General features: G+C 39.6%; 1 protein-coding gene across 4 annotated transcripts; it reads left to right on the forward strand.

Moving 5' to 3' along the window:
- Positions 1–5,834: 5,834 nt before the first annotated feature.
- On the forward strand, positions 5,835–23,045 carry LOC145268375 (uncharacterized). Of its 4 annotated transcripts, none has more exons than XM_080123933.1 (2): positions 5,835–5,905; positions 22,356–23,045. In XM_080123933.1, exons 1-2 carry the CDS (start codon positions 5,898–5,900, stop codon positions 22,519–22,521), a joined length of 174 nt encoding a protein of 57 aa, XP_079980059.1. In that variant the 5' UTR covers positions 5,835–5,897; the 3' UTR covers positions 22,522–23,045. The 4 variants fall into 4 exon arrangements, 3 of the variants coding, with proteins under 3 accessions (XP_079980059.1, XP_079980057.1, XP_079980058.1); XM_080123931.1 differs by lacking the exon at positions 5,835–5,905 and adding an exon at positions 16,590–17,514; XR_013864887.1 differs by lacking the exon at positions 5,835–5,905 and adding an exon at positions 17,522–21,204.
- Positions 23,046–23,209: the final 164 nt, after the last annotated feature.

Consider the following 23,209-nt stretch of genomic DNA (forward strand, 5'->3'; position numbering starts at 1 on the left):
TTGTGATATATAAAACTTTGGTACATAAATTAATCATTTACTTTTTAATAGACATTTGAAAATGGGTGGGCGTGAATTAAAAAAAAAAACGTTTGTCTAAAATATTATATTCGGTTTATTGGAAAGAGCATAAAATTTCACATTGACCCTGAAAATATCGTAAAAATAGAATCAATAGAAAAATTTTGATAGATTTTTAAAGTTTAAAAATTGAAAAATACTGAACTCGTAACATTCAATTAATTTCATTACTATTTTTTTTAAAAATATTTCTATTACTTTTTATACAACTTTAATAGTTAATTTTGGAAGTATAATCCATAAAGAAAATAAACAACCCACTTTTAAAAGAGAAATTACGAGTTTTTTTTTTTTTAATATTTTATTTGCAGTTTCGTGTTAGGGGTGTCAAAAATTCCTACAAAAATTCTGATACACCTACTGCTTCCCTGACTGTACTAACATGCAGAAGTCCAAGTGTAATGTAAACAGACATCTCTGTAAATTATGTCCCAGCTAGTAGCCCTGTATATCAAAGTGGCATTGTGCCTTGTTTGGGGTGAAAATGCAATATAAAAAATAAACTGCATCCAGAGATTATACCCAAGTTATGAATTGGTTATAGAGTTGTGTCTTTAATGTTAAAATTCCTATTATGACGTTGTTTAGATCCGACTCAATATCATTATGATGGTACTCCTGCAGTATTTTACCCACCGATTTCACGATCTTAGCCGAGCGTTGATCGACATCCGTCGGAAAACGCCGGAAAACGCCGGAACATGGCGAGCGGTACGATACTCTATCAGCCAATCAGGGCGCTTCAAACGAACGCACAGCAGACGAATAATTTTCATTGAAATTACACACATAGCGTTTCATTTCAGTTATTTTATTGTTCAAAGTAAAAATACACAGCCTTTCATTTCAGCTATTTAATTTAGCGATATCAAATCGCGGAAGGCTACCCGGTTGGAAAGGAGCTTCTTTCCACATCCTCTGAAAACCCTTTGCTCCCTACTTTGCCTCAGTCAGTAGAAAATCCTCAGTCAGTAGAAAATCTTCCAGTCGGAACTAAAGATAAACAGTAATTGTTGTCCCCCCCCTACAAACATTACTGAAAAAAACAAAAAAAAACATTGTTGTTACTGTTTAATAACGTTTTGTTAAAAACAAACAAAAAAAAAACATTGAAGTGAAGTGTTTATTACTGTTGCTTACCCCCCCCCCTCCAAAAAAAAAGCTATCGGAAAACAAAATGAACCAAAAAAAAAAATATTCAACAAAATAAATTTATTTTACTTTAAAAAAAACTTACGGTAAGTGTTTGTGATTTATTTTATCCAAATTTTTTGTATTAATTTTATCCATTTTGTTGTGTGTGTATAATATCTTTTCCTTGTAATGTTGTTGCTATTCACATACTTTTAGCGTTCTTGCACCGTAGCTCCGAATTCTCGGCTTTCGTCGGCGTTAACGCCGAAAGCGTTCGTCAACGCTCGGCTAAGATCGTGAAATCGGTGGGTAAAATACTGCAGGAGTACCATTATGATATACAGTGATAGAGCAAACTACTGTTTTTGCTTGGAAAAAAATGTAAGTTTTTGTAGACTAATTTCACTGGCAGTAGTTTATTTGCAACTATTTATCTTGATACTTTCATATTATTATATCTTGTAAAACTAATGTAAAAACATAATATGAAAATATTTTAAAACAAATTCTTTCATTTCTTACAGGCAAAACATGAAAGAAAAATTTTTGTTTCAAAAAATGACAAAACCTTTTAAAATTTATTGCACAAGTACTCATTTCTTTTCAATAACTTGTAGCAGCCTATTATAAACATTTGATGTTAGATTTGCAATTTTAGTGACTGGTAAGTTTTTGCAGCAACTTTTAACTGCTTATAAGAGGTCACAGTTACTGTTAAATTGCCTTTCATGAGAATAAATATCTCTCTTCAGGAAGCTCTCTAGGTTCTTAATGAAATTCAAGTCACAGCAATTTGAAAGCCAGTCCATAATAGAATCTTCAGCAAATCCATTTTCTTTCAATCAGGATTTACTAAACTTTGATGCATCACTTGGTGTGTTATGAAAGCCATTCAAAGAAATATTGCTCTAGAAAATGGCAGTAACTTTTGGAATTACTTTTAACTTCGTCTTTCATTTTAAATGAACCCACAAGCACATTATCAATAATTCCAGCCCATATCATGATTCCACCGTCGCCTTGTTTGCATTTAAAAAATTGTTTCCATTCATGTTGCTTACTCACTATACATACCATATATACTTGTGTATAAGACGATCTTGTGTATAAATCGATATGCATTTTAAGACCAAAAATTGTGTCATTTTAGATATTACCTGTGTATAAGTCGACTGTAGATTCTAAACAAGTTAAATGGTCCGTCTCATGGGTCTTTATTGCACCGATAATTTCCTTTTTCATGTTTTTTGTAAGACATATTATAAATTGTTTATCGGTATACACAAGCGATAATATGTGCATTTATGCAAATGTGGTCTATTCGATTTTCATATATAGAACCAATCCACTGCACACTTACATGCAACAAATGCAAATGTTGCTAATCAGACATTCTGATCAATGACATGCTGTAGATTCCAGGCGCAGTTACTGTTTTTACACATAATTTATGTTACATATGATAATAATGTAAACGCATACATTGCTCAAGGCATAACATTTTTTTTTTTTTACGCAGTGATCACCACTTATCAAGGCCCGGAAGCCACTCAAGGATAGGGGTCATTGCAAGTACATTACGTTAGTGTGGAGATTTGATGAAGTGTTTACTTAAGGGGGCGGTTCATTAGGAATTTGTTAACATTGGACTTGAAGACATCCAAGTTGTAGTCTGGTGGGAAGCAGGCAGACGGAACAGAGTTCCACAGGTGTACAGTTCTAAGAAAGAAGCTTTGTTCATGGAATCCACGTTTTGATTTAGGCACAGATATAGAGTGGGGGAAATTTTTCACAGTGGATTCAGCTAGACGGGTGTTTTTCGTGAAAGATTGACGAGGGGGGACCAGAGATTGGAGTTCAGACGAGCACCTGCCATGGAAATAACGATAAAACAAGGATAGGCTCGCAATGTCTCTTCTGTAGGAGAGAGGTTGCAGGGTAGAGAAAAGGGCATCCCCCACTAAGCCACGAAGTCTATTTTGTACTCTGTCAAGGCAGGATAGGCTGTTTTTAGCAGCTCCTGCCCAGATATGGCAACAGTATTCCATCCTTGGACGTACTTGGCTTTTATATAGATAGAGAATTGCATCAATAGTGAGATATCTTCTGGAGCGGTAGAAGGATCCCACCATCTTTCCAGCGACCTTGGCAACAGACTTGATGTACGTGTTCCATTTCAGATCAGGAGTAAAGGTCAAACCCAGAAGCTTGTCAAAACACGGGGCCTCACCCAGACGAGAGCCATCCATCACAATTGATGCCAGATGGGGATCAGAGCGTTGATGATGTAAGGATAGGAGTACTGAACCATGCGCTCGAGATCAGAGGAGAGAGAATCAGAGAGAACTTTGTCATTTACAGCCTTTGATGTGTTGCCGTAGATGGTCGTGTCATCAGCATAGATGTCAACGAATGATTTAAGTATGTGTTTAGGGAAGTCATTGATGTAGATCAGAAAGAGAGTTGGGCCCAGGATTGACCCCTGAGGGACTCCAGCATTTATATTGCAGGCCTCCGATTTTTGTCCATCTACCACTATTCTTATGAGCCTATCGGAGAGAAATGATTTAATGATTGAGAAAACATTTCCAGTTATACCATAGCTGGAAATCTTGTGAAGTAGACCCTTATGCCATACCTTGTTGAAGGCCTTTGATATGTCAAGAGCAATTGCCCTAGAAAGGAAGACTTTGTCAAGAGATTCACTAATCCTGTGGGATATAACCGTCAGCACATCTGCGGTAGATCTTGCAGAGCGGAAATCATATTGTGTGTCACTAAGAAGGCTGTTCCTGCTGAGGTGGTTGACTATTTCTCTATTTAATATGGATTCCAGCAACTTACTCATAACACACAGGAGACTTATTGGTCTGTATTGAGAGGGAGATGACTTATCACCTGAATTCTTAAATACAGGGCAAACTGATGATGTCTTCCAGGGAGTTGGAAAACACTTCTCCTTAAGGCAGCACTTAAATAGTTTCGTAAGTATGAGAGCAAGTTCTGGTTGAAGCTTTTTTAACACTATAATTGAGATGCCATCAGGGCCAGTTGCTTTACTGGAATCTAGGTTCTTGATTAGCTTGGCGACCTCATGCACGGATATTTGTATGTTACCTAACTTGTTCTGTGTTATAGGAGGAAATATGGGGAGTTGATGGCCTTCGTCGCATAGGGTAGAATTAGCTGCAAAGTTCTTTGCAAATAGTTTGGCCTTGTCTGAAGCTGACGAGATGACCTCTGGTCCATTGATAATGGTTGGGATAGAACGCACACTTCTGTTCAGGATCCTATTTATTATTTGTCAAAACTGGTGGGAACCAAGCCGCTGATCAGCTACCTTGGATTTAACAGACTGGGCATATAGCTGTATATACTGTAATAATGTGAACGCATGTGCAGGTATGTATTTTATTCAAAAGAAAATAGGGTAAGAATGGTGGGCCGTAACAATAATATTGTCATTTGTAGGATTTTTAATAGTAACCTTAGGGGACAATAGCATATCATAAATACTATATTTCTTAACCTACTAAAAAAACATTGTAACATCACTAAATATATCATATCGAACTTAGGCCTATAGCAATTCAAATTATTAGTAAGCCTCCTACTTAAAACCGTGCATGTGCTTACATGCTGACAAACGCACTACATGGGGTTTGGAAGGAATGCAATTAATTACTAGGATTATGGGTATATACTGTGCACAAACAAAATGTTTTTTTTTTTTTTTTTTTTTTTTTACAAGGGTGTCACCACTTATCAAGGCCCAGAGGCCACTCGAGGATAAGGGTTAATAGGTATACATTAGTCATTGTGATTTTAGCATAGTAAACAGTGGGAATTTTGAAACTTGGATTACTTAGGGGGACGATTCAATTAGAACTTGTTCACATTGGACTTTTTCTTTTTTTTTTTTTTTTTTTCATAGGTATCAACACATTATAAAGGCCAAGAGGCCACTCAAGGATAAGGGTTAAAGAGTGTACAGTAGAAATTGGACAATATAATAATCATTAGTAATGAAAATTTGTTAAATTTGATAACTTATATGGAACGGCTCATCAAGAACTTATTTACGTTAGACTTGAACACAACCATATTGTAGTCAGCCGGAAAGCAGGAAAACGGAAGACAATTCCACAGGGGTGCAGTTCTAATAAAAAAGCTTTGTTCATGGAATCTACGTTTAGGTTTAGGCACAGATAAAGAATGGGGGGGAATTATTGATAGTGTTTACAGCTAGACGAGTGTTTCTTGTGAAAGTTTTGCGAGGGGGGACCATAGATTGAAGCTCATTCGAACACTTTCCATGAAAATAACGATACATCAGAGACAAACTCGCAACATCTCTTCTGTGAGATAGAGGTTGCAAGGAAGAGAAAAGGACATCTCCTATGAGGCTACGAAGTCGATTTTGAACTCTATCAAGGCAGGCCAAGTCCTTTCTAGCAGCTCCTGCCCAGATGTGGCAACAGTGATCAAGCACTGGGTTGCTCTTTAGCAACATTTCCAAAAACATTACCTATCTATAAGTCAATCCAATTGTTATGTCTCTCAGTTTTCTCCTTAAACAGTTATCGCCCTTGGCCGGGCATTTTTCTTATAGAGTTTCCCATGATTCGACACCGGCAGATTGACCAGTGTTTTGTCCCTAACTCAGCTGCATTTCTAGCTGCATGGCTCGGTTTGTTATCTCTCATTATCCTTCACTGTTTTAAGCCATCTCCAGTAAGAAACATCATTTTTCCCCTTAAAGACACCTTTTAATACCTTAATGGGTACTTATACAGTTTAGTGACGACATTAAAAAATGGAAATATTGAAAAAATTTTTTATTGTACGTAACTGTTATAGACTGAAGTTCTCCGAAAAAAAATTTCACTTCATTTGATCAAGTAGTTTTTTTTTTTACTGCGAAAAACAATTATTTATCACGACGACGTCAACGTGGCCATTTTGGAAATGTACCTGGCAGAATACCTCCATTTTAGGCCAAATTTCGCAATCTAGCCTTTTTTTCTCTCGCCATATTGAGATGCGCACAACACATCTGCAATTTTTTTACGTTTTTTTTTTTTTAAAATCTGCAATTTTTTTTTTTTTTTTTTTTAAATAAGAATATGGCACTTTTTACTGAGTGTGGACCCGCATGCGTGCAATCGTAAGTCTGCGGCCAAAAAAAAAAAGGCCAAAAAAAAAGTCAAATACACATTGAACACATTGACCTCAACAGCGATTTTATCTCTCGGAACTCGCCAAATACTGCTAAAGCTATAAATTAAAAGCTTATTTTCTGTTGTGTCACAAAGTTTACTTTTGTGTTATTTAACATGAGGTAGGTGGGGATTAGGTTATCTTTCAGATGCAAGGTTCATTGTTTACTTGCGGTTTTAACGATGTAAGATTCCGTTGTACGGAAGACCAAATCGGCCAAAATGTCTATGATGTTTTTATTGGCGCTTTTCTTCGTATTTTTAATAACATTTTTTTGCACCATTTACAAGTTCTTTTTACAAATAATTTTTTTAATACTGTAATAGTAAAATAAAGATACATTTATTAATTATACGGAAAAAGTATGTTTTCACACGAGATTTGTTTCCTGTTGATTTCTCTTTTTTTTTTAATATTAAAATTGATTTACTTTTTAAAGTGATTTTAAAGCCTTTAACATGACGGAGTTTATAATGAAAACCAAATTACCGTTAAAATTAAAATAATCTTTATTAGAAATTTGTAACAAAATAATAAAACTATTATATTAAAATTGAGAACTTTTAATTAAATAACGTGAACATTTTATAATGAGTGTTTTCATGAAATGTATTTTTAAAATCACCAAAATCTCAACTTGTTGGTACATCTACAGAAAATCGCTGTTGAGGTCAATGTGTATTTGACTTTTTTTTTTGGCCGCAGACTTACGATTGCGCGCATGCGTACTTAAGCAAAAAAAAAAAAAAAATTTTGCTTAGGTCCACACTCAGTAAAAAGTGTTTTTAGTTAACTGCCCTAACATACTAGAATGTTTCGGAAAATGGCTTTTTTTTACGTTAAATTTATGTGTGAAACTGATCCTGCATTCCTGCACCTTAAATTCCTAAATAAATCGTTTTATATTCTTTTTTTTAATTATCAGTGTTTATAGGTAATTTTTTTATTCAATTTTTAACAGTTAAGTGTAAAACGAATTTAGGAAAACTCGTCCCGGGAAAACTCATTTCGGGAAAATTCGTCTCCGGAAAACTCGACCCCGGAAAACTCGACCCCGGAAAACTCGTCCCCTTTCGTTAGGTAGGAAAACGGGTCCCTTATTGAATAAATATCGATTGAAAACACATTTTATGATCGTTCTTGAAGGAGATATTGTTTTTTAAAATAGACTATAGCGCCCCCCCATAATATTTTTAAAAAATATTTTTACGTATTTAATGTTTTTTTTTTTTTTTTTTTTTTTTAATAAAATCGATTTTCTAAGTGTCCGTTTTCTACCTAATTGGCTAAGTTCTTAATGGTTTCACTTATTTTAAAGCGTTTATTATGTTCATAAACGAGACCGCATATTTTTTTTATATTAATATAAAAAGAATTTGGTAAATTTATACAAATACCGTGACAGCGAATTAGTAGAAAAAAATGTACTTTCCTTGTAGAGTTCTGTGTGCTGAACACGAATCTGAAAACCGCATCCGTCGCAAATTAATAGTTTCGGAGATAATAACGTTTTAAGAAGTGGGGGATCAATTTTCTATAATAATTTAATGTAAAATGAGCACCCACTTTTTGGCCACTCTCGACAAATTTTTGAAATCACTACCCCCCCCCTCTCGACAAATCCTGTGAAATCACTACGCGGCTTCCCTCCCCCCCCCACAAATCCGTTTAAATCACTACGCCCCCCCCTCCCCTCTTTTTCAAATTTATGTGACCCTTTTATTTTACTTTTTGGGGAAGGGGAGGGGTGAGGAGAGGGCGCAGTAATTTTATATGATTTCTCTTTCTATAATAATTTAAGGTAAAATGAGCACCCACTTTTTGGCCACTCTCGACAAATCTTTGAAATCACTCACTACCCCCCCCCCCCTCTCGACAAATCCTGTGAAATCACTACGCGGCTTCCCTTCCCCCCCTCCCCACAAATCCGTTTAAATCACTACGCCCCCCCTCCCCTCTTTTTCAAATTTATGTGACCCTCTCCTCACCCCTCCCCTTCCCCAAAAAGTAAAATAAAAGGGTCACATAAATTTGAAAAAGAGGGGAGGGGGGGCGTAGTGATTTAAACGGATTTGTGGGGAGGGGGGGAGGGAAGCCGCGTAGTGATTTCACAGGATTTGTCGAGAGGGGGGGGTAGTGATTTCAAAAATTTGTCGAGAGTGGCCAAAAAGTGGGTGCTCATTTTACATTAAATTATTATAGAAAATTGATCCCCCACTTCTTAAAACGTTAATATCTCCGAAACTATTAATTTGCGACGGATGCGGTTTTCAGATTCGTGTTCAGCACACAGAACTCTACAAGGAAAGGACATTTTTTTCTACTAATTTGCTGTCACGACACACATTATATATATATATATATATATAGACAACACAAAAATCAAAAGAAAACCACAAAAGTAGACTTACATTAGTTAGCGTCATCGTGTTCTTCTTCGTCGCTGAATTCCTCATCAGCGAGAACTGGAGCAACAACACGTTGGTGCTCTCCTTGGGGGGGATAGAGACGTCCAGCCATAACAAAAAAATGGTGTAAAAGAGCCTCCTTCTCGTCATAATTTGTTATAAATAAATATCTTGCTAAATACTGGCGGAGATAAGTGGCTCTAATACCTGGTCGTTTAACCCACTCTTTGAGATCCCTCCAGAGACGTTCAATTGTTTGTGTGTGTATGTTAATATTGGTTGGATCAACAAAGTTCTGAGAATGATTTATCATATAGTGAGTGTACCCGTGGGTTTTCAGGGAGTGATATGCCCCCCACCGGTCACTCATTATAATGGATCCTCCACGGATATATTTTTTTATTAGAGGAAGTAAGGTAGCTGTGTCTCTCTTCTCACCGACAGGCTTCAAAAGTGGGATAACAAATTTTTTCTTTGAGTCTCGCTCTATTCCCCCAAAGAGCCAAATTTGTGACAGAGGTCGACCTTTGTTATTTTTTCGGCGCACCAGGAAGGTTTCGTCTATTTCAACGACGATATCTTGCCCGCCGATAGAGTCCTGGTTCCCAAGCCAGAACTCTGCGACTTTGCTACAAAAAGAGCGCCAGTCCACAGATGTTTTGGGAGTTATATTTAAACAACTGGTGACTGTCTGGTGGTCCCACCGTTTACTCAACCAGTGGTTTACAAACAGAATTACCTTCCATGGAGGAATGTGGGAATTCTGTAAGAATGTCCCCTTATAGTCACTTGCATAAAAGGAACCGTGGCGCCTTTTTTTGGTTTTAGGAATGCGGAATGTACTGTTGCAGCGCCATTCGCCCGTTCTCCCCTGCTCCCTAAAGGTGCAGTTTTTGTTACAACGTGTGCAACTGACGACAGTTGGTAAGACACCGTGTCTTCTTAAAAAATCCACTGACGTTTCTGGTTCCTCGTAAAAGACTTTAATAGCCTTGTAGTGATTATAAGAGCAGTGGTCACAGGCAGACATAATGTTGGAAAAGTGGAAAAGTTAATCAAAGTAGCGTTGAGTGGAAATTAAGTTAACGAAAGTCAAAGTAAAAGAGGTTTGCAAATAAAGGAGCGAAATTGAGTGAAATTGGGGGTAAAAATCCGAAATTGTATCCGAAATGGTAAATTTATACAAATAACGTGACAGCGAATTGGGTAAAAATCCGAAAGTGTATCCGAAATTGGGTAAAAATCGATTTTGTGCGCGTAAAATTGGGATACTGTGCATGAGCAAGTAAAATTGGGGTGGTGAAGTGGTGGGGAATTAATTAAAAAGAAAAGGAAATAATTCATTTATTTATTTTTTTATTATCGCTTATTTTCATTATGGATTATCTCCACTTGTTTTGATTTAAGAGTAGAGCCGATGTACGCCATTTTTGAAAGAAAATATTCCCTTTTAAAAATGTTAATATCTCCGAAACTATTAATTTGCGAGGGGTACGGTTTTCAGATTCGTGTTCAGCACACCGAAACGTAACAGAATACTACGTCTGTTTTTACTAATTCGCTGTCACGGTGTTTGTATAATAATACCAAGAATTTACTTATTTACTGTTGTTTATAAAAGGGTAAAATCGATTTTTCTACCTCGCCGACTATGTTGTGTTTTGTTTAATTTATTTGGAATTGTTTATTCGGTAAAGAAAAAAAAACACAGAAAACAAACAAAAAACATGTCGAGTGTTACGTGAGAACGAGAAATAATGTCTGGTATATCACATCTTAGGGGTCTTGATAATCGCTAAAAATAGAAAATTAAAGAAATTACTGAGGGAGAGCTGGTTTTAAAAAGAAAATAATAAATTTTAATATTTTTTAAAATATAATTTAGAGAGAGTGGGGGGGGGGGTAAAAACTACATCTCCCTCCGAAAAACGACCAACAAAAAATGAAATTAAAAAGATTCTTGATAAACGATAGCGGAGTTTTCAATAAAATTGATTAATAAATTTATTCAGTGATTACTTTTTCTCTTAATGATTGATTTTAGAATTTTGAAGTAAAAATTAAAAAGATTAAAAATGAGTTAACGAGAGATTGTTAGCACATAGCATCTCTCGCGGCAAAAAAATATTTCGCTTTTAATTTATTAGTTAATTTTTGCAAAATTTGACAGGACGACAATAAATGTTGATAATTGATAAAATTATAATTTTAAATAACGCATGAGTGCATTTGGTATGAGAGAAAACAAAAACATAACAAAAAAAAAAACTATCATAATTAAAAAACCAAAACAAAAAAGTTGTGTCATTATCGAGGATGTCAATAGATTGAATAAGACATAACGACAGATCAGCTTCTATAAAAATGGCGTCTTTATTGACATCTGCCAAACATGAGTACACCGGTAAGGGGGCGTAACTCCAGCCGGTGAAAACTCTTGTTCAGTCCCTCATACAACATCTTCCCTTTTCTCAATAATAAAAACAGAAGATAAAGACAAAAAAAAAAAAAAAAAAAAAAAAAAAAACACAACAAAAAGTCTGATAAGAATTAAAACAGTCTACAAAACACAGTGATCTAGGCATTCCTTGGGCTGACTACCCTCCAACCTAACAGGGATTATTCTGCCCTTTCACTTATGTTGTGAAATCCTTGAATCTCACAGGATCTCTTATTATTCTTCCTGACCGTGTTGTCCGCAACCTTTCCGGACTTGGTTTTGTTGGGGATGGGGTTTTCTCTTATTTCACCTTCATATTGAGGTGGTTCTGAGTTACATATCTCTTCTGTACTCTGCCCTGTATTCTTGGGTAACTCGCTCTGCACTTCATATGGCTGGTGTATTCCTGATGTGAGTGGGGGTGTCTCTGCAGTTTTCTTCAAATCTACTCTATTCCGTTGATATAAGTCCCCATCCACTTTTACATGGTATGATCGCTCATCCAGTCTCCTCCATACAACAGTTTTCCTCCACTCTTTTTGACCATTTATGTGTGGTTTCATCCGTACTACATCTCCAGGATACAATGGTTTAAGTGGTTTTACTTTGTGGTTGAAAGAATGTTCTTGCCTCCTGCGGTCTTGCTTCACTGATTTTCTCAGATTTTTGGGCAATTCTGGCTTGAGTAAATCCTCCCTGGTTGGGAGAGGTGTTTTTGTTCTCCTTGACATCAGCTTCTGAGCTGGTGATAAGAGACCTTTGGCTGGCATATTCCTGTGATCCAACATTGCTAGGTATGGATCAGCCTTATCGTCCATCACTTTCCGGAAAAGGTTCTTTGCCGTCTTTACCGCAGATTCCACTTTGCCATTTGCCTTGCTATTGTATGGACGGACAGGTGTATGTGTAAAACACCACTTTTTTACAAAGGTAGAAAATTCCTGGCTACTAAACTGAGGCCCATTATCAGTTACGACCTGATCTGGTATTCCATGTCGTGCAAAATGGTGTTTAAGTTTAGTTATCACTGTCTTTGCTTGTGTATTGAGAAGATGATCGATTTCCCAGAAGTTGCTCATATAATCAACTGTGCACAGATAGTCTCTATCTGCAAACTTAAAGAGATCTACTCCCACTTTCGCCCAGGGTCTATCAGGAACTTCATGGACCATTAATGGTTCTGCCGGGTTGGCCACTTCATATTTTCTACATGTGGGGCACTTTGACACATAGTCTTTGATGTCACTGTTCATATTTGGCCAATACAAGCATTCTCTTGCTCTTCTGCAACATCCTTCTACTCCCTGTGTGGAATGCAGCTTTTCTTTCAACACCGCCCGCTGTGTCAGTGGAACCACTACCCGGTTTCCTCTGAAAATTAAACCATCTTGCACCGTCATTTCATTCCGCATGTTAAAATATGGTCTCACCTCTGGGTCAAGATGTATTTTTTCTTCTGGCCATCCTTCCAGAATTACTTGCTGTAACTGCTGCATGCTTCTGTCTTCCTTCGTGGCTGAGCGCAGTTCAAGCAGCCTTCTCTCTGTTACAGGAATATATTCTGCTTCCTTGACATCATCTTCATCGTCCATATCTTCACTGCTCAATGCATAAATGTATGCTCTTGATAGCGTGTCTGCAAGGAACATTTTCTTACCTGGATGGTACAGAACTGTAGCATCGTAAGCCTGTAGTCGCATCAGCATGTTTTGAAGTCGTTTTGGGCATTTCACCAATTCTTTTTTCATAATCGCCTCCAGTGGCTTATGATCGGTTAGCACTTATCTGTTGACCAAACGTATATTGATGAAACCGTTCACATGCGTAGACTACTGCTAGTAGTTCCTTTTCAATCTGTGCATACCGAGTTTCTGTGTCGGTCAGTGCACGGCTGGTATAGGCTAGGGGTTGACTTTCTTATAGTAGTGCAGCCCCCATGCCCTTCTCACTTGCATCGCATTGGATGACCAAAGATTTGTTGGGGTCATAGTACCTCAACACTGGTGCCTCACTCACTAACTCTTTAATTTTCCCAAAAGCCTCTTCATGGATTTGGGACCATGTCCATGGCACATTTGCCTTCACTAAATTTCGAATTGGGGCCATCACATCAGATATGTGTGGTAGAAATTTTGCCAGGTAATTCACGAATCCAACCAATCGTTGCACTCCTTTCACATCTGTTGGACACGGCATCTCTTTTATGGCTCTTACCTTCCCAGGATCAGGAAGTAAACCATCACTGGTTATTATGTGTCCCAGGAAAGATATAGACGTTTGTCGTAAGTTCAATTTTCCAGCATTCAATCGCATCCCGCGATCACGACATCTCTGCAACAGTTTCCTGAGTTTTAGGTCATGATCAATTGTTGCTTCTTCCATCGTTTTACCCTTCCCAATCACCAGAAGATCATCCGCTTTGTTAACCACCCCCTCCAAATCGGACACATTGTTAAAAAGGGTCTTTTGAAATATCTCTGGAGCTGGAGAAATACCGAAAGGTAAAACCTTCCACCGGAACCTACCATATGGTGTAGCAAATGTTGTTAAGCGACTGCTGACTTCGTCTAATTTTACATGCCAGAATCCATCTCGTAGATCCAGGGTAGAAAATACCTTGCTATCAGCCAGTTCTGGTAGTAAATCGTCCAGTGTAGGTAACTGAAAATGTTCCCTCTTCAGAGCCTTATTCAGTGGTCTTGGGTCTATACATATCCGCAGGCTTCCATTTTTCTTAGTTACCAGTGCTAACGCACTTACCCATGGTGTTGGGTCGCTCACTGGTTCAATAACATTCTTCTTAACCAGTTTTTCCAACTCGACTTTTAGCTTGTCTTTAAGTGCCACTGGTATTCTCCGTGTTGCTGCAACATTTGGTGTTACTCCTGGATCCACCTGCAAAATGTACCTCTCCTGGTAATTGACCCAATTCTTCCTTGAATACATCTCTGAAGTCATTTATAATGCTGTCCGAGTACTGGGTGCTGCATTCATTCATTTGGGAAACTTTGGCGACCATTTTGAATTTGTCATTATTGATTGTGACAAGTTCCATTTTCTGGATTGCATTTGCTCCCAGTAAGGGATGGAAATCCTCTTTCACAATGACAAACTTAACTGCATATTTCTGTCCAGTTTTGGGGTTTATCATTTTAACTCGACACTCTCCTAACGGCTTCACTTCTGTTCCATTCCACATGACAAGGGTCTTATTTGAATGTTCCAGTGTTTTTCCAATCACGTGTTTCACATTCAATATGTTCACGGACGCTCCGCTATCGAGCTGAAAAGCAATTGGTTTTCCTTTCACCATTATTTCCGCCTTTATCACCTCTTGACTCACAGCATTCACCTTTTCCTTAATCGTTATGTTGTCTACCTGTCCATAGTCTGAACTACTACTGTCGTTTTCCTGGTCCTCATATTGGGTTTTGACAGCCTGCACCTTCTTTTTCCTTGATACTTTGCATTTCGCGGCAAAGTGGTTTTTCCCATTACATTGATAACAGGTCTTGCCAAATGCAGGACATAACTCTTTTCTCGGTCCATGCCGCAGTGCACATGCCCAGCAATCTCTGTCAGTTTGTGCCGATGTCTTTCTCCTCGGTTTAAAATCAACCTTATTCACTCCTTCAGGCCTTAGGATTCTGGACTGGACTGTAGCATTTTCAGACAGCTTACAAATGGCAATACATTTTTGTAAGTCTAACTGTCTTATTTTCAATAATTCAGCTTGTGTCTGGGGGTTGTGTATTCCCAGCACTACCTGATCTCTGAGTACTGATGAAACGCAATTGTCACAAAAATTGCACGTTTTTACTAACGTCCGAAGTGCCGTAATAAAGGATTCCACAGTCTCTGATCCTCCTTGCTTTCTAGAATGAAATACGTAACGCTCATAGGTCTCATTCATTTCCCCTATAGCGTATTTATCGAATGCCTGAATAATTTCGGTGGGTGTTCTTTCATCCTCAGGTGTTAGAAATTGAAATCCGTAGTAAACTTTCAATGCGTCATCTCCCAACGTGTGAAGCAAAAGTGCCGTTTGATATTGTAATGACTGTCTCGTCAAACACATAATAATGGCGTAGTTATGCCATTTCAGTTTAAACAACTTCCAGTTCGCCGATAAATTATCTTCCATACATAAGGGCGCTGGTGGTCTTATGCCAGCCACTGGTCTGTTTGTTTCTTCCATGCTTCCTTCCGACATTTTTTTTTTCTCCACGTGCCGTACGTACGAATTACAATTTTAAACAAGAACAATAAGTTACTTATCTGTTTCTGCTTCTTATCCTTTTGTACATCTTACTTAGACATATCTTTATCCCACTCGCGGCCACCATGTGTCATTATCGAGGATGTCAATAGATTGAATAAGACATAACGACAGATCAGCTTCTATAAAAATGGCGTCTTTATTGACATTTGCCAAACATGAGTACACCGGTAAGGGGGCGTAACTCCAGCCGGTGAAAACTCCTGTTCAGTCCCTTATGCAACAAAAGTAACGATGAATCGAATCGCTCCCTGTGTTTTAATTTTTTTGTTTTGTTTTTTATTATTGTTTGTATGACTCCAAAAAACATCGTTAAAATAAGAACAAAAAAATTTGTAATTAACTTTGTATGAACATAATAAACGCTTTAAAATAAGTGAAACACTAAGAACTTAGCTTTTTGGTAGAAAACGGACATTTAGAAAATCGATTTTATTTAAAAAAAAAAAAAAATTAAACAAGTAAAAATATTTTTAAAAAATATTATGGGGGGATATAGTCTATTTTAAAAAACAATATCTCCTTCAAGAACGATCATAAAATGTGTTTTCAATCGATATTTATTCAATAAGAGACCAGTGTTCCTACCTAGCGAAAGGGGACGAGTTTTCTGGAGACGAGTTTTCCGGAAACGAGTTTTCCTGAGACGAGTTTTCCCGGGACGAGTTTTCCGGGCACCGTGTAAAACGGTGCATGTAAATACTGTATTCTCATGAAATTATCGTTGTTTTTCTTCCATTTTCATTGTTCGCCAATCGCAATTATTACTTTTTGTTGTGAATGTAAACAATCTGAAAAACAGTTTTGCATATAAATTTAACGTAAAATGATCACCTCTTTCGAACCAGACAGTGTTTTAATAACAGGTAATGGATTTTGTTTGTTTTTAATTTTGGCCATGCTCATTTTCCTGGTCAAACTGTAGTATAAAATATTCCATTGTCAAAAGTAATAAAAGACACGAACCCTTCTTACTACTAATGAATTTAGGAAAATTGGGAAACCAAAAAAAAATAAAAAAATAATAAAAAAAAGGCAATGGAAGAAAGAAAGACGGCCATTTTGTCCAGCTTGAAAAAAAGTGCAATTATTGAGTAAATATGGATAAAAAATAAATTTTAGAACAGTTATTGTGAGAGATATTGTTTTAAGAAGAAGGCCCCCATCCCTCACTCCAATTAAAAAGAAATATTAATATACTAATTGTTCTGCTTTGTGTTCTCGAACGCTGGAATTTTTCTGTTGAACTTGAAAATTTGTGCAGAATTTCGGTTGAAGGTGACATCGATTGAAACGTTAACAAAATGTAGTATGTGTCCTAGTGCTACACTTCTCTCCTTGTTCAATGAAGGAGAAATTATTTTAGACTAAGGCAATTTTTATTTTTGTTCCGACCCAGAGTGCCCTTTTTTGGAGCTGGATATTCTCCACATTAAAAATAATGACCTTGTGTCTAACTTTACCCTCGGGGGAGGGGGGAAAGTAAATAGGAACACTCAACATGAGAACAGTAGTACGAAGCGTGTTCATAACTTATAAAAATCGATTTTATTTGGCTTTAAAGAACCCTTAACATTTTAATATATTTTTAAAATATAATTTTGGGGAGGGGTAGCCGCTTTTTAAAAAGACTCTTGGACAACTGAAACAAAAATGTAGTAGGCAAAAAAAAAAAAAATACAACTAAAAACAGACGGAAACTCGCTTCTCGCAAACACGTGGGTCGTAACCAGCACAATCTACTCGCCAGAATCACCTACACACAATCTACAGAACGCCCCCTCTCCTTTCCAGTGTCCTGCCTTTATAGTGGCCGGGAACGACATATTTGCATAATCGCGCGAGAGCAGACGTGCTTCGACGATAATTACATTGGTTAAATGCTAATAAAAGCCCATGGACGCCATCTTGGAACTCTCTCTTTTGCTCAACCCAAAACAGACATATCCGAGGTAAGCTCTCTATTTCTCATTTTGGTTACTGCTAATTCTGCTACACTCCCCCCTGATCTCATGATCACAAACGGGGCATGGGGACCGTCTTCTTTGTCGGGTGCTTCTTCGAAGAACTGGAGGCAGCACTTCCTCCCTGTCATCTTCCTCATTACCACCGTTATTGCCGCCAGCTTGTTCCATAGGCGATGTTTCACAATCAGGGCAGGGACAGGGGGGCAGTATCCGTCTTTGTCGGGTACTCCTTTGTAAAGGCAAGACGGGTGGTCCCTCTTCTGCTTCTTCCGTATGTGCATTATATGGCTCTTCATCGTCCTGCATTATACTCTCTGCTCGTTCAGAAGACATTGTACTGTCTTCCTCTTCCTCTGATGTAACAACATAATGGCGAGGGCGCAGATCTTTCACACGGCAAGGCACACCGTCCACCAAAATCGATTGAGGGCTGATTACCTTGGTCACCTTACCCGTGCCGAACCTCGTGGTACATCGATTTTGCGGTCTTTTGACCCACACGCGATCTCCAACCTGGTAAGAGCTGTCCTTGGGATCTGCGGACGCAGTTGTGAGATTAGTCTCCTTTACTCGAACTTCGTATCGATAAATCCTGTTGGCAGGCGCAGTGACGGGAGATGTGTCGTCTCTTGGTGTGATGTTATACCAGTAGACAGCTTCCTGTATGGGACAGCGCATTCTAGCCACTATTCGTTTTACTGTACGGTGACACCGATCCGCTATACCATTCCCGGCTGGAGCGTACGCACAATGGAATCGCAAGTGAACTCCCCATTTATGTGCAAATGCTTGAAATGCGTTGCTGCAGAAAGCCGTGTCATTGTCTGTTTCCAACTGATGGATCACGCTTGCCGAGTCCTGCCTTGCCAATTTCCTCCAAATGGAGAAACGCGATGGACCACAGTCTGGCAGAGTTAAAAAATGGAAGGTGCCATAATGCATGATATCTATTCCAATTCTTTGCCAATTCTCGTTAACTTCCAGCTTTCCCTTTTCCCACCTGACTGGCGCTGGGTCAATGGACTGACATTCCTCACATTTCCGTATGACTGTTTTAACGGTTGCTTTTGTCATGGTTGGGCAACTTCTCCTGACAAAGTAGGTAGTGCGTCGCACCCCCGGATGTCCACTCCCTTTGTGAATAGTCATGATTTGACTCTCATCCAGCTCGTCTGTGTGAACCACGCCTATCACCGGGTCAGGCCCGTTTTTCTTTTTCATTGCCTCAAACCATGTCTGTGGTACACGTGTCAATCAGTCAGCAATGTTTCGTGCTGATGGAACGAGCGTCACGTCCACTGTCAGCCCGTACTCTTTCACGAGCTCCTTTAGAGTGCTTAGTCGCCTCCTAATAAGCATCTCGCTTGCTGCTTTGGTGCGCACTCGCGCCTTTCCAGTTAGTGTGTCCGAGACCCAATGGTATACGCAGACAGAATCTGTCTTTATGTGTAGCACTTTGCTCTGCCACTGTAGAGCCAAATTAATACCTTTCAATACGGCATCTAGCTCGGCTAAGTTGATATGTTTAGAGACACCTTCAGGTCGCAGCCAACATGCATCCTCCAACATAGTTTCGCGCATCTCCAAGGCTGCACCAATTGCTAGGGAGCTAGCATCAACCCATACATTCAGCTCTTTGCCATCCACACACCAATTTCCCCAGACCGGATCGTTCCGCTGCACAGATTCCAAGGTTTCAAACATCATACGATGCAGTACGGCGTCCCTTGCTTCCTGAGACAGTACTTCGCTGACAATTGCTCTCATGATCAGGGGAGCCACATTCAAACCGAACCCTAGACGGGTTAAGCAATATTTTTTCCCATCGATTTCCACAGTCTGGTATGGCCACAGTGTCTCATGGACCTGAACCTATAGGTATGCTCTCCTGAGGTCCAGTAGAGACACGTTAGCACCTTTTTGTCTCCATTCGCGTAGCTTAGGCACACAAACATCTGCGTTGGCCGTAAACATGTCTACGTAATGATTTAGCTCCCGGTAGTCCATTACCGGGCGCACTTTGGCTTTGTTCTGCTACATCACAGCCATCAGGGGAATTAGGCCTTTGGGAGGTCCCAATTTATCCTCTGGGTACGGCACGAACCAACCATTATCTATCCAGGTGCGGAGCTCCTGCGAGTATTCTTCACAAATTTCCGTTGGCACTGGGTATTCTGACACTCGATTGTGTAGTCTTTCATGGGAGTGGTCCTCAGACCACTTTCATGATGCGGTCCACGTTCGGTTTTGATGATCAAAGGTGGCGGTGAAATCTGGTTCATTAATAGAAATGGCTGTGCATTTAATATTTTTCCTGTCACCCAGCCGCACTGATCCTGTAGGGTTGACAACGACACCGCCCAGAGCTTTTATGGCGTCGATCCCTAGAAGTAAGTCAAACCCCAGCGGTTTGCCACGCACCACCAACACATCGATTCTGGCAGACACACCTTCGTCAGTGGACACAGAGACCGCTCCAACACTGCAGCACGCATGGGACATTCCACCAATCGTTTTGACATCTACGTTTGTTTTTCTCCAAGACCGACACCAGTCTGCATGTAAAATAGTCCTAGAGCATCCTGTATCAATAAGTGCCAAACATCGCATCCCGTCAACCTGAATGCTTATCACCGGGAGTGTCGTGCTCGCATCTTGGCGGGGAAGGAGACTGGTGCTTATGCGTCCTCCCCATGCTCGTTTCCCGAGCAATTCCGAGCCCAGTGTCTGCAACGGTAACACCGTGTTCCACGTTTTTGACAGTCCTTTGCAAAGTGGCCTTTCGTATTGCACTTGAAACAGGTTACACTAACAGGAATATTCTGGGTCCTGTGGTTGTTGGGTGAGCGTGTGGCCGCAACCACATCCTGATTGTGTTCCCCAGTCGTCGTCAAAATTCTTGCTCTCGACATTAGTTCCCCCATGGTCAGGACTTTGATGTTCGGCACCTGTTGAAGAGCAATTGAGATAGCGTCAGGGAACCCAATGACGAAAGTCAATTTTGTGAGTCTCTCTAAGCCATCTCCTGTGAATCCGGCCAATCCAACCAACTGCCTGATTTTGTTGGCGTAAACATCCACACGTTCGCCAGCCCATCTAACCATAGTTATTTTTCTGTATGCTTCAAACGCATCGTCAGTAAATGCCTCCTTTAATCGGGCCTCAATCCGGTCTATTTCTCTTTGATCGTCCACCTCCATTTCCATGTAAAGGGCCAGTGCATCACCTTCCAGATATAAAGGTAGCAGACTCGCTACATCATCCACCTGCTGAAGTTGTGCGACAAGTCTCACTTTTTTCAGCCATGCTACAACGTCTCCCTCGCCAGAGAACGGCTTGATAATATCGCTGCTTATTCGCACCTTCGCCATAGTCGGGCTGAAATAGCTTGAAACAAAAATGTAGTAGGCAAAACAAAACAGACGGAACAAAAGACTCACTTCTCGCAGACACGTGGGTCGTAACCAGCACAATCTACTCGCCAGAATCACCTACACACAATCTGCAGAACGCCCCCTCCCATTTCCAGTGTCCTGCCGGGAACGACATATTTGCATAATCGCGCGAGAGCAGACGTGCTTCGACGATAATTACATTGGGTAAACGCTAATAAAAGCCCATGGACGCTATCTTGGAACTCTCTCTTTTGCTCAACCCAAAACAGACGTATCCGAGGTAAGCTCTATTTCTCATTTTGGTTACTGCTAATTCTGCTACAACAACGAACTATTTTCAATCGATATTTATTCAACAATTGTCCTAAATTTAAATGTGCTACTAATCCTCCATCCTAAATTCTAAAATACTTGTATTTTTAGTGGGTTCACAAATATCACTCAAAAAAGCAGATTATCATTGGGGGAGGGTGCTTTCAAATGTAGATATAATTTATTTTTTAATTTGACAAACTTGTAAATGTTTTACCTTTGTTTTTTGACAAATTTATTGTGAGATTTCATGCATATTTTTATATTTTTTAGAGAAAGATACAATAAAACATTAATAATTTCAGAGAACATGGTTGCTAGACAAAGCAGCTCCAAGAAAATAAAACTTTCCCATTCGTTTGAACTGTGAACTCTCTGAGAAGAGTCATCTAGACATTTGGCAAGTAGATGCGAAAAAATACTTAAAGATTTGATAGGACTTCAGACGGCATCTGGCGCCTATGAATCCCTAATTCTAAGCATAAGTAAATGATAAAGTAAAGAACTTTCATGCTAAAAACTTTTCACACAGAAGCATTAAAATTCACAAATTAATTTCAACTTCAGTTCAACGTTTTGTCCATTCAGAGATTGTCCATCAACAGAGATTATGCCATTCCTGTAAAGAGCTGGTCCCTGTTGATTGCGGTGTGTTCTGTACAGTTCTAGGAGGTTACTCTCCCAGGCTTTGCCTTCTCCCTTAGGAGAAGGGGTTAGCTAAAAGATAATCGCCTAAGGCACCCTGCTGGGAATGCCGACAGGGCTACACAGGCATCGTTTGCAGAATCAGAACATTCCTCCACTGGAGTACTGATTTTTTCCAATCTCAATTTCCGACACTAGTGTCATACTTCTTGCGATGGGAGAGTTCTAAATACCCAGAATGGCAGGGAGCAAAGAACCTCCTGAATAATGGTTTTGATGCTCCCTGTCAAGTCGATCCAGCCCAAAAACCGATGGTATTCAGCAGCAGCAGCAGTAGTTATAACAGCCCTTTTCAGGGCAAATTACCATAAACTATAATTGTGATTCAAATAGCCTTCTCCAGGGTTAACTTTCAACAAACTACCTGAGTGCGATACACACTTCACTTTGCTAATATCTGCCTCTATTCTACAGCCAGCAACTCCTGCAGCATCCAGCTCACTCCAATGACTCCAGCTCACTCCGTCAGTTTCCAGCAGCTCTAGCTCATTCTGCAGCAACTCCAGTGGTCCCAACACCCCCTGTTTCTAGCACCTCCTGCAACTTCCTGCGACTCCAATATGCCCTACTTCAATCCTGAAGCCTCTAGCGGTCCCAGCTCCAGCTCTCCCACTACTGAGCTCACTCTTGCACCAGTCTCCAGCTCACTCCTGCAGCTTCCAGTGGTTCCAGATCACTCCTACAGCGACTTTTGTGGCTTCAGCATTATCTACAGCTTCTAGCACCTCCTGTAGCTTACAGCGACTCCAGCGGGCCTCAGTGCACTCACAGGTCCAGTGGCCCCACTATCGAGTTCAATCCTGCAGCAGCCTCCAGCTCATTCCTGCAGCTTCCACTGATTCAGCTTACTCCTGCAGCCTCTAGCGCTTCCACCTCCTGCGCGCCTTGATGTCCAGCTATCAGCTTTGGTTCCCATCGATGTTTTGCTACTCGTACCAGTGTACACTGGCGTCCAGCTACCTGTTCCTGCAACCACTGACGTCCAACTACTTGTTCCAGTACCTCCTATCGTTCAGCTACTAGTTCCAGCACTAGGCACGATCTCTATTTTCATACAAATTTACCATCCGTAAATAAATCATGATACTATCGTGTTCAACCAAACATCTGTGTTTGTCATCCTTCTTTGGTATAGCCAGTACCACTTTGCCTTGTGTCTACTTGTATTGACTATACTAGTTGTATGGTCAATCGGCAACTCCACCTTTTGGACCCTCTGCAACAAATGAATGCATTTAAGAAGTGGGATAATTAATCGGTGGCATGTA

The sequence above is a fragment of the Euprymna scolopes genome, chromosome 43 (assembly GCF_053919585.1).
Source record: "Euprymna scolopes isolate OS-2025 chromosome 43, ASM5391958v1, whole genome shotgun sequence".
NCBI lineage: Eukaryota > Metazoa > Mollusca > Cephalopoda > Sepiida > Sepiolidae > Euprymna > Euprymna scolopes.

What these genes read in the sequence shown, in the direction of transcription:
- LOC145268375 (XM_080123931.1), top strand. Translation starts at nt 17,459, where the DNA reads ATGGACGCCATCTTGGAACTCTCTCTTTTGCTCAACCCAAAACAGACA. An exon ending in CCAAAACAGACATATCCGAG is followed by an intron (nt 17,515 to 22,355) that starts GTAAGCTCTCTA and finishes TCTATTCTACAG; the next exon opens with CCAGCAACTCCTGCAGCATC.